Source organism: Lepisma saccharinum, chromosome 3 (assembly GCF_977018435.1).
Source record: "Lepisma saccharinum chromosome 3, izLepSacc3.1, whole genome shotgun sequence".
NCBI classification, from domain to species: domain Eukaryota; kingdom Metazoa; phylum Arthropoda; class Insecta; order Zygentoma; family Lepismatidae; genus Lepisma; species Lepisma saccharinum.
Genome location: NC_139231.1, coordinates 99,944,332 through 99,957,113, shown reverse-complemented (window position 1 = coordinate 99,957,113; position 12,782 = coordinate 99,944,332). Strand labels below are relative to the sequence as shown.

Here is a 12,782-nt window from a genome sequence, read left to right as displayed (position 1 = left end):
TAATTTGTGATATCATTATAATGAAAAGCATGTGATACATAAGCTTGAATGTAATTCTCGTTTTTTAATACATTGTTCTTCATTTGTTTTTGATTACTAGTATTTTCATTTATGACACTTAAAGTGAATATGATTATTGAGTTGTATAACTAAGAAAAGCTAAATATTTGACTTGAAATTCTGATATGATATACATTTAAATAAATTAAAATTCTTAATTTCTAATTTGTATCATATATAACCTATGCTATTTCACCACAGTTCAGGCATTCGTGCTGCAATTTTACCTTATGCAAGATGTAGTTCAATAACAATTTTTAAGTTCTTATAGCTTGCTAAGGTGAATAAGGTGTATTGCGATACCGAGAAGATAGGCACATAATTCAACAAAGACTGGGTGTTTGTAACTGTCTATATAGAGACACGTCATAATATAAAGATAACTAAAATATCCCCGATGCATACACCGTATCATGAAGGCACATAGTCTGGACCCATACATTCTATATCTTGTCCATGGCAGAAGTGATGCATTCAGCATTCAGCATTATTTAGAGGCTGGGCGAGTTCCAGAGATGATTTACCATATTTATGCCTGTATAATGTACACCCTGGTTTTTGATGGAGGAAAACAACAAACAAATATATTTCGTACAGTACAATTCAGGTTCAAGAAATGGCTTTCTTAGCAACAGCTTTATGACCTACAACTATGCCGATCAAGATCCAATGACATCATACCTATTCAATGAGTCACAAATCCACGCTACCTGCCCCCTCTACCTCCACTGTGTTTAGCATCGTAAAACTTTTACTTATGTAGTAAACACCTTGTTTAATCTTTAGCAGAAGAAGGCGAGATCAAAATTATGTTATGGATTTGCAGTCCTCCGGAAGTTATTTTCCATTATTTCTCACTTGACCAATACAGCTGATATACATCCCGTGTGATGGGAAGTGCATGCTCGAATTCTGACAGAATGGCAAGGCATTGCTTTTCTCGGTGTCACTAAACTTTCCATTACAAAGTGAAAAATCATGGGAAATTGTTATTGTGCTTTTGTTGTTGGTTTATTATTACTAAAGAAATCCAACCTGGTAATCTTATTTGCACCTGTTGATACTTACATGTTATATGCAGTAACATAGTGAAAACATGCATGGTTTTAATGTTGGCTGTCCTAAAAATTCTATGCATAATACGCACCACAGCTTTTAGGGGCAAATAAAATTTTGAAAGAAAAATGTGCATTGTACATGAGTAAATATGGTATATAGGGGCATTGTCAGAAAAATTTTACTTGAGGTCACCTACCCTGGGTATCAAACCTGTCACAGACTCCTTATTGACTAACACATTGTTCAGGTCTCGCCAAGCCGCTTTGCATTGGGTGGCACATGATCAACGTAACAAGTCCCGTCCATAAGTAGCTCAAAATAATGGTGGAAAGTATGCATTCTTATAGTTGTACAGAGATTTTATCTATTTAATAGGTACCAGCAGATTGCTACAAGAAACAGCTGCACCTATAGAAGAGGCAGATGAGCCTGGTCCGTTTGATGAGAATCCAGCACCGGAGCCTCCTCCACAAGATAATCCACCAGAGGAAGGTGAAGCTGTTTCTCCAGATGATCCTCCACCTGATGATTGTATGGGTACTGATCCTCCTGCAGACGACCAGTTGGAGGAGTTGGAATCCTGCAATGAAGTACAAACTCGGAGTGCTAATTCTGCAAGGTAGGTGCATTTTAACTCAACTTGTATTTTGTGTGAAACTTAATACAGGTTCGTGGCTGTCTACTGACTGGGACTTCCTTGCTCTCTGGGAACTGTCTTGGAGTTCATCACACCGGAATCAGGATGTGGATTTTTTTTTCCAATTCTTATTCATCAAAGTAAAAAAAAAATTCTGCATCAAGACTTTATTTCAAATATTTGCAGCCTTGTCTTATGTTTACATATTCAGGAAGAATCGGTTGCATATCAGTATTTTGAAAGTGTTGATTTGTATTTCATCTCCAATGCCAGTCTGACGTCTGGTGGAGTGATCAGCATAATATGCTACTAAGCCAGAGGTCACTGGGTAATGCACAAAGTATTGTTGTGTGTGTTCTGTCATCAGTTCATGCATCCTCATGAAGGAAATTTACCTAAGAGGTAGGCATGTGATGTAAAAATAACTGTCCAGTACCTTTTCGGAGTCTCTGTACCTTTTGTTTTAGTGCCGGACAAGCGTCAGTCCTTGATGGTCTCTGACTCATAGATGTCAAGTTTGTCTATTGGACAAGAGAGGGAGGTAGTTCTAGAAGTTGGTTAGATGTCCTTCCTGCAGCTATCGCAGTAATGGATTAAGGTTGTATTTCTTCGTGACATGTGATTGGAGGGTCATCGTTCCAGGTGATCTGATTCTTCAGGATGGATGTGCATGGAAGAACACCAGTACTTACATTTAATGATCCTTCATGGCGGGTAGTCAGAGGGTCAGAAAATAAGGTCCCTTTCAGCCCCTGGACAGAGGCGATGGTTGTCAGTCGGGCTTTGTCTCTTCGCTTCAATAAAGCTTGTCCTACAGGCAAGGAAGCTTTTAGGTGTGCCTCCTAGGTTCTTGTTCTATTTCGTTGATTGTTGGATTTGGGTGATGAGGTTGAGCTGCCCAGAATTTCATTCTGTCATTCTGTTTCTCAGCAGGAAATTAATTTTATATTGGGTGTGTAGGTGGAGGGCCAATTGGGTGTCATCTCTCCCATGTCAGTGCTCTCAGTAGACTATTGCCATGTTGACTATATTATTGTTATAGTGGTGTTACATTGTTAGAATTCAACATTTCCAGATATTGGTGAACTTGAACAATTCATATTATTATTATTATTATTATTATTATTGCTAGTTCCATCATTGCAGGGAGAAGGAGAGAATTGCCCCAGCTGCTCCGTCGCCATCTACAACATCTGTAGACCCTTGGGAACCTATACCATTTACTGAAGGGATACCTGAAAGACCAATTAGGAAACGAAAAATGTTGAAGATACCTAGGAAGCTTCTAATTACAGAGGTAACGTGTAATCATAAAATAAAAACTTATCAAGTAATACTGATCTCCCCATTCTCCACAGTTCTGTCACCAGAGGTATCATTCCAGAGTTCTTTTCGAGTACCCCCTCCCAATCCAACCTCATAAACACACTGATCAATAATACCCCTGCAACCAATACCGGCCCCACTCACAAATGCAACCACCCAAGGTGCAAGATCCGTTTAATTCCCTTTCAACGACTGCTTCTTGGTAGCAAGGATTCGCCCTTTACCTCTATCCACCAACATCTCAGTACAAAAACTCTGGGAGAGGATGTATATATTAGCCACAAGTGATGCAACTCACTCTCCCTGGCCTGAATAAAGCCACAAAGTAACTTTACAAACCAAATCTATCTCAACCATCAACCCCTACAACTCATACATTTCAACCAGCCTGGAAAGAGAACCACATTATTCCATACCAACTTCGTCACTCTGGACCCTGTAACCTCTGTCTTCTCATGTATAGGTTTTTTCAATAAGAACGATATGATTTTACAATGAAATGAAATAAAATAAAAACTATTTCAGGTACAACCAAACTTTTTATATTATTTTGAAGCATAGTTTATTACATTATGTTTTGAATAACACAGCATTTAAGTGTTCACCTTGACTTGGTGCACACGAGTGAATTCTATGAATCCAATTTTTGATGTCTTTGTTCAATAACTCGGGCCTACTGTCACGAATGCAGCGTTCGATGTGCAATCTTAATGTATCAAGAGTTCGTGGTCTGTTTGCATAGACTGTAGATTTCAAATAACCCCACAAGAAGCAATGTAAAGGAGTTAAATCACAACTACTTGGAGGCCAACTAACAGTTGCATTTCTTGAAATTATCCTTTCACCAAACTGTTCTTGCAATACATCGATAGTGGCATTAACAGTGTGACATGTGGCACTGTCTTGTTGGAAACACATGTCCTCCAAATCAATTTCATCTAAATTTGGCCACAAAAAATCTGTTAACATCAATCGGTACCGCTCACCACTCACTGTAACTGCATCTCCTTACCTCGTTTTGGAAAAAAAAATAGTCCGATGATGCCACTATGCCATAAACCACACCATACAGTGTCCTTTTTCAGATGCAACCACACCATACAGTGTCCTTTTGCGGATGCAAGGGCATCTCGTGAATCTCTTGTGGATTGTTTTCACACCAAAAACGACAATTTTGTTTGTTAACATATCCACTTAACCAGAAATGAGCTTCATCTGAGAAGATATTTTTTCGCCCAAAATTATGATCAGTTTCAAGTTCAATAGAACGTCTATTTTCATAAATTTTTTGGATAATAACCAAAAGTTCTTGAAGCATGTATTTAGCCAAGATGAATTGTCACAGTATACTAAACACAAATGACAACTAGTGACAGTTATAACATTTGAAGCATAGGTGCCAGTTCATTTCAAAATCATATCATTCTTATTGGCAAACCCTTTATATCTGAAGATGCGGCATTCAGACACAGAAATTTAACTATTTCCAGTGTCTGGTGAGTGTTTCCTATTTTTTCTTTCATCCACTGTGTAACTAAACACCATGGTGCAACAACCTCTGAGGGCCAGGTCTCGCCAAGCCGCTTTGCATTGGGTGGCACATGATCAACGTAACAAGTCCCGTCCATGCTGTTTTCTGGATTTGGAGCCCACTACTTCCCCAGTTGTCTCACGATGCTGGGTCAACATCAACACTTTTGGGGTTCCCACCAGAAAAAGATCCAAGGACTAGTTGCACCAAAGGTGAGAGCACAATACATCCAGTATACTTAATATATTATTTACCAGTACTTTTAACACTGTTGGCTATGTAAACACTAAAATTGATCAAAATCATGATTTTTATCGGATACTAAACACCTTGAAGCATTCAGGAAATAATGCATGAAATGAACTTTTATTGCATGCTTGAAAGTGTTTAGTGTAAGATAAATAATTTCACAGAAATTTACAGAATCATACATTGTACATCCCATTGCTATCATAAAGCACCAAAACACTTTAAAATCTAGTACCTGATGATATTAACATGACAGTTGAGAAACATATGATAAGGTTTTAAAGGAGTAAAAGTAGTGCCACATATTTATATCAAGATTTTGGCACAAAAAATAGGCACATTTCTGGATCAAAAGTTGTATGTAAAATGGTGAATATAACCCTAAATTTGATTTAAGAATTGCACTTATTTCAGAAAATAAACATTTATCTTGTAATAGCACATTTATGTAGTTATTAGAGTATTAAGTTTATTCCTATGTAAAGGAGTTCATTATTGCTTCTCAATCAATATTCCGTGAATTACGTAACCCACAGGATAATTCAGACTATAGAAAGTGTCATGCCAGCAGTTTCATGTTTATTGTGCATTTTGCAGTTCATTTCGCATCATTTCATGACAGAACTTTGTAGGAAAGTGCACCTCACACCTTTCCCAAACATGACAAATGAACATTACAGTGTGTTATTTCACATTTCATGTTTCATCAGAAACAAAGTATAAGTGCTGAATATTTTTCAGAAATATAATGAAACTAGCCCCATTTAATACTGCCTTAACTCTGTGAATCATCACCGTTCTACAATACGAAAATAATAATAACAGTCAACTCTCGACCTCTACCCTCCCCTCTCCCAAGCATGCCAATGTTACCCCCGCACCCAATGGCTGCTACCCAACATGCTAGGCTTGTTTTGCCATTGTGATTTCGCTTGCGTGGACCATCTGTCCAGCTCTGACCTAAATTTCAGCAGGTTCCCGTGAGTGAGCAACTCTTGGCCTTGTAGTCGACAACTTCCGGTAACTGCTTTAATTCAAAACGCGTTCTTTCTTCCCTGTAACACTTCATAAAAAAGCAAAACTGTTAGAGATAATCAAAGCCACATAGGCCAACTAAAGATCGCCAACCTGTTTAATGATTTGTCATCCAAGCTTCCGCAAAAGTTTTCTTCAATCTTATGAGCATCATAACTCATGTTTCTTACTTCATATGTTTTCCTAACTGTGCTGATGTCATAATATTTGCCAAAAAAGTGTTCCATTGGCTGAGTGACTTCTCTCTTTTTCTCTCAGCAAACGTGTAGGGGGAGGGGGGAAGCGATGATGATTGTTTCAGCCACAATTCACAATTTTCTTGCTCGTGTGTGCACATGGGGTGATGAAACCTGTGGTATCGTCATCTTGCAGCAATGCAAACACGTCCAGTAAATGCTCTTTAAGCAATTGATATGTGCAGTGGAGTAATATTTCCCTGGGTAAACACACGTTTGCACGGTAACAACAGCATCAAATGAGAAATCATTCTCAACTTTGAGGTGGTTGAAGGCCTATCTTCGAAATACCATTTGTGAAGACAGATTAAATGGGTTAGCTGGTCTGAATATTCACCGGGATATAAAAGTTACTTGTGACGACATATTGTCAGAACTCGCACAGAAACCATGATGCCTAAATTTCAGAATTTAATTGTTGAACTGTGGTACCTTATTTATTACTGTTTTTAAGACATTGAAGTAGTCTTAATCTTTTTAATGTTGTTACAATGTTGAGTGTATATATTTTTCATCTTAAAATTATATTTGAGCAATTAAATATAAAATATTAATAATTGAAAGTATTCAAGCAGGTGCTTTTATATGATGCTTTTCTTCTTATCACAAGTGTGAATTAGAAAATAAAAACATGAAGCATCCATAGCAAATACATTCATTCATTGCGTTCATTGGGGTAAAACCAAAGTATATTAATTATCAAATTTATTACAATAAATTTGACCTTTCATAACCCCCTCCCCGTAAGAAAATCCTGGGCACGTGCCTGGTTGCCATAAACAAAATATTGGATAAGTGCTTCACAACAAATACGTATTTAACATAGAGTGGTGTTTTGATAACACAAGCAAATATACTAAGTCTATTTTTGCAATGAATATCTATGCAACCCGTGATACACTTTATGCTTCTTGCATTCATTTTACCAGCTGCGAAGATTTCCATATAAGGGCATGTGACCTTGATCCATGTTGGGATGTAAGATTACTTCATTCCCCACAACAGAACTGGGATGCAAAAACGTTCATTAATATTTATATATATTCCCAACTGCGCAGATATGTTTTGAACCAGATTCGCGTCCTTGTTATATGAGGAACCAAATTTTGTCAGCAATGGCATCGTCCGCCATCGTGATCAAGCCACGTTGTTTGAAGTTAACATTTTCCAATTTTCTTCACAACGAAAGATGCACATGCTAGCATGCTACAAGAATTTGCTGCAAACAAGGTAGATCTACCTAACGAAAGTTTTTAATGAGCTCATATGACACAAGCTAAATTTCAGCTTACCTTCGTGGGACGGTGGGGAGTTAATGAACAATGACTGTCCATACCTTATATCTCCGATTTCCGGCCATCCTACTCTCGTACCGCCACTTACGCATACGAAAAACTGTTCATCATTGCTTCTCTGTAGAAAGACAATCCACCTTCTACGTCCATGTGTCACACGAATGTGAAAATCACCAAATTTCTGCCTACGTTATTTTCCATCCACCTTCTCGACCATCTTTTTGCAGGAACCACGTTATTTTTTATCCTCTTTTGTACATCGCTTTAGTCCACTGCCTAACTGGCAAACCACTGTATACATTTAACACAAATATTAACATTATTAGGTGTGTTAAGGATCCCAATGTGTAAGCCAAACATTAGTATCCTTTAATAATCATATTTTTTAAAATCATAAAAGCATAATATGCTGTAGTCTCTTTTACATTTTATTTTGTGTGCAAATTGCAGAACCTGGTCAAAACAGCTTTTACCCGAAATGTCCCACTGCACACGCCTCCACAGAATTTATCGCTTATATTTTGAGAAACTCAATATTTGGTATATCTGTGACCGAAACAAGTAACAATGTAGTTAATTGACAATGAAATTAATTTTGATATGTAAACAACAGCCAAATATGACAACTTCAGAATTCTCGGCTTTACATGTAGAAAAGCCAATGCCATCTAGCAGCTTTTTGAAGTATCAACAAAGCAGAGATGACTGCGATTAGCATTTATCGTGAATTCTCTCAGCATAGTTGCTTATATTCATTGCACGTGATATTTTTTATCTTATGCTTACCTCATATGTGTAATTACTCTAATATAGACAAACCTTATGACAATACCTGCCATATGTCGATTAACGTGAGAGTAAATAACGATCTCCGATTTTGATATCTGAAAATGCGCAGGTTTCATAAAGTTTGTTTTGAGTTCATTTTATGCTGATGGGCTAATTGGGACTAAATATACAGTTTAAAGTGAAATCCATTTCCAAACCTGAATGATTATCGACTGCGATGCTGTTTAATATGTACTAAAATACTCGCTGGCTGAAAACAACACGGATTACAATGCAAGTCGAAGAAGGAGTTTGGACTGCTCCCTTGAATAGTGGAGGGGGGTGACTATGAAGTTGGTTGATGCAAAGAAAATGTGACTTTTTTTTTTACGATGTATTTTACACAGCCGATCCAGAATGAAATTTACAGCCCTGCTTTTTTTTTGTGTGGTGCCTAGAAAGGTTGTGTTGTTTCTCCCGAGAGATCTTATCTTACCAGTTAATCTTGTAACAGACAATGCTCCAGTAGACCCGTATAAAATCAAACATTGATTCTGTCCGAATATCTCCCAACTTTTGCTTGTGCCAGTGTGACTGGTGTCGAGATTCTTCGAGTTTTGCTTGCAATAGGCGAGATATTGTTTTTCTTTCCATAGGTCTCAGTGCAAACAGGTTTCTCATGAACTAGAGTTGTAAGAATTTCCTGGAAGATCAGCGACTGCAAAATTGAAAGAAAGTAACATTATTTTAAATCTTTTTTTATAAAAAATGTTTTCATGTTCTATTTTCCTTCTCACAACATGCGTCCTATGCATAACAGGTTGAGTAACTACAACAAAATAAATGGTGTTATCGTCTCCGAGGAATCTTTGTGTCCGTTTGAGCTTCATTTAAGCTGAAAATTGGTGCAAATTCCAATAACGACCCTTTTCCCGGGAACTGTGAAAAGTCATTGTATCGAGAGTTGACTGTATGTACATATATATATGAACTCTTAGTTTTTAATCTTACAATAAATCTGGAATTATATTTGTTTTTTGTCTTGTCATTGAAGTAGTTGCCTTGTAATAATTCATGCGTGCTTCTAACTGATACATGTTTTGTATTTTTTTAGAGGAAAAAAAAACGATCAGATCAGAGGGGAAAGGGAGATCCTAGATCATTGCAGAAATACTTACTCGCACAGCTATTGGAGAACAGCTACTCCAGCAAGAATCCTTTGAGATCAGTTTGTGAGGATTTCAGACACAAAGCAGCTATTGAGCAGAAATGTAGAAAGGAAATGAATAGGAGGGGGAAACTGCTTGCCGATCCTTTAGCAGGTTAGTATTCTTAATTTTGTACATGAAGACTTTTTCCCCCCGCATTGCACAATTGGATAGTTCTTTCCCGATTAATTTCGAAGGCTCACTGCCTTCATTTACAAAGGGTAGGGCATCTAAAGCGGAGATCGTACATATTACATAAACCACGTTTACCGCATCCATCATGAAGATGATATTGTGTCCCAATGTTTAACCCTTGAATGTCCAAGCTATTTTCCATGGTAGTAGCCTCAATGCCTGGCCTTGTTCAGTTTAATTTTTGAAATTAGGTACTCTTAAAGAAAAAGTTAAAAAGTAAAGTGCTCCTCTGTGCTTTGCACCATGCCATGAAGGCATATAGGGGTGTGGAGTTATGGCACCTTACTTTCTTTATCATGGCTGAAGGGGGGGGTGATGTGATCAGCACCATGCCCCTGGCCACCTTTATCCCCAGAGTTTCCTACAGGTAACCACTTTATAGGATGCTGGGTGGGTGCCAGAGCTGCTTGAGCAAGTGGAAAAAATTCCGTTTCTCCCCCGCTGGGTATTGAACCTGGGTCTCTCGCATGGTAGTTAGATGCCCAAACGACTGTACTGCTTTAAATAAAATTTTATATTTTGAGATTAATGGTGCCTTAGTAAGGGTTGATAACTTCAGAATCAATCAGGTTAATAATGTTGTGCCAAAAACAAGCTTGTGTATCTTAAAAAAAATCCTCAAATTTAGAAATTAACCCTCACCACCATCCTGCTTTCTTCCCAGAACACCAGGTATTTCAGATTCAAAATGGTGCTGAAATGTTGACTGGCATGTGCTTCTCTTTCATTCAAAGAATTATGTATTTGTTATTTTTTACTTTCCACGAAAAAATAATTTTTTGAATGTAAGAAATAGCACCTTGCTTGTTGTATAGCAGTGCATGTTTTAAGTGCGTAGAAGTTCTCTCACCTACAATTGCATCATATAACCTCAACAACAGTTAAATTACTCATGCAAGGTTCCCACTAACATGGAAAACTACGAGCATTTTAAAATATATCCCCAAATTGGATTGGGGATTTGGGAAAGAAAAAAAATCCTACTCTTTTCTTCAACCATTTTCATGATGGGTGATATTTTATGTTTATAGTGTATGATTTTTCACAGATGCAATACCACCAAAAAATGTTAATATTGTTTTAAAAAAAACAATGGTCATATAGTGACATTTTCTAAACACGTTTCTAATGCATTTATAATTGCAAAATAATGCGAATTAGTCGTAAAATTCGAATTGTAGCCTTTTTTCTAAATTTCAACATGAGCTTTAGGTACATCAGAATTTACCTTTTTTTAGGCTAAAAAAATGAAGTGCGACATACAGCAAAACCTCATTAATTCGGACTAATGGGGGGATAAGTTGACCAGTTTAACGAAAGTCCGGATTAACTGAATTAACGTAAAAGAACAGTAGAAAGTACATTAAAACTCTGTTTATAGCAACAAAACACGTTTATTAAGGGCATAGGCCTAAATACATTATACAGTACAGTACAAAGTCTGTTGGAAACAGAATTTCATTAGTGGTTGACTGCCTTTTCTTTGGGAAGTTCTCTTGTTGACTTGTAGCCACATTTAAAACCTTGCATTCTGCTGCCTCTTCCTCTTTTTTTTTGCCTGTCCGGATTAAGCGAAGTCCAGATTAACGAGGTTTTACTGTATTACACATGTGTAACATGCAGATTTTCCAAACTTTTATCTCCCCATAAACAAACAAGAAAAGTATGGTGCATGTTGTAAATGGAGTAATTCCAACAGCTACATGAAACTACAAACTATAAGTTTCCCATGAATTTTCACTTTCTCTCGCAACATTTTGCATCACTCAAAAAACAGACAGGGTTCAGGGGGAGGGGTAGGTGTAACATCGGTATTTGTCATGCGAGAAACTTTTTACAATGCTGAGTGAAGTGGTACAGTTTTGGCAGAGATGAAGTGCGCACTTACGATCACATGGGTGCTATCGGTAGTTGTCCTACGAGAAGTAATGGAAAATAACTTCCTCAAAAATTGTTTCCAGTACATGTCATGCCTGTCACAAAAAGCTATAATTTTATATATATATATATTTTGTAGAAAAGTGTTGTAGAATATAAATGCGAATTTTGTAAAAATAACAACCAAAAGTGGAATAAAAACCAATTTTGGAAAAGAAGATAATACCAAAAAATCAAGATCCTTTCTACATAAAATATTTTTTTTATTTTGATTTGTTTATTTTTTTTAGCAATGTTGAATAGTAGGTGCAGTTTAGCACTTCAAAGTTGTGCTTAAGTTATACTTAAGTGCAACAAAATGATCTAGCATTTTATTTTAAAATTACCTGGAAAATCTTGAAAAGTCAGGTAATTTGTTTGCGAAATGAGTGGGATCCTTGTCATGACATGTTTTAAAGCTCATATATCTATACAAACAATATCTAAGCGGCAGTGGGTTCCAAAAGTCAAATTTAAAATGTTGTCATGGGGATTTGTATATCGCTTAAGACATTTAAGGGTTAATAATACATATTCACATCACTTCCTCAGGACGTAACTGCATTTGTGTACACATTGAGAATTTGCATTTGAAAGTGACCATCTGATGCAGTGAGGTGATGAGCTATGGGTTTTTCATTATTGTTCACACATCGTTTTGGTATGTGGCAAAAAAAAGATGTCTCTGGAGCTGTTTTTGCATATTTTGTTCTACACTGTTTTATAACTTTACCTTTTTTAATGTAATTTATGTTTTTACTTTTTTTTCCACTTCTTGAACAACCAGTTGATGTTGAAAATTTGAGGAATTAAACTTGTGTAAAAAAAAAGCGTAAAGTCTTATGCTGCTGTGCACACACTTACCTTTTAAACATTTCCAAATTTTCAATCCAATTTTGGTTCTTCACCATAGAAGGTGAACATGAGAGGTACAAGGGTTATGCACATGGGTTAAAACAAGGTAAAAATTAAGTCTAAAAGTAAATAATACTTGTTGAGATAAGATTGTGACTAACCACGTGGTCATTTCACTTGTGTGTGTCTCATTTTTGAAGATTTTTTTAACTGTCTCAGAATAATGTTGTTTAGGTTTTGTTGAGGAACAAATATCCTTTCTCTTTATTCACATGACTGTTGGACGTACCTTTTAAATGGCAACACGAAATTGGTACAATCAAGACAAAGTCAAAAGTTTGGTGAAGTTTTTTTGCTTTATTTACTTGTATTGCCTTTTAATATGTAAGTACAACATGACTGTACCACCAT

At 36.7% G+C, this 12,782-nt stretch overlaps 1 protein-coding gene across 1 annotated transcript in view; it reads left to right on the top strand.

Moving 5' to 3' along the window:
• The window catches only part of Cap-H2 (Chromosome associated protein H2), a 72,641-nt gene that overhangs the window by 45,249 nt on the left and 14,610 nt on the right, over positions 1-12,782 (top strand). Inside the window, exons 8-10 of the mRNA XM_083119690.1 lie at positions 1,495-1,738; positions 2,903-3,053; positions 9,311-9,518. Of these exons, the coding sequence (XP_082975816.1) occupies positions 1,495-1,738; positions 2,903-3,053; positions 9,311-9,518 (603 nt within the window). The remainder of the gene's footprint in view (positions 1-1,494; positions 1,739-2,902; positions 3,054-9,310; positions 9,519-12,782) is intronic.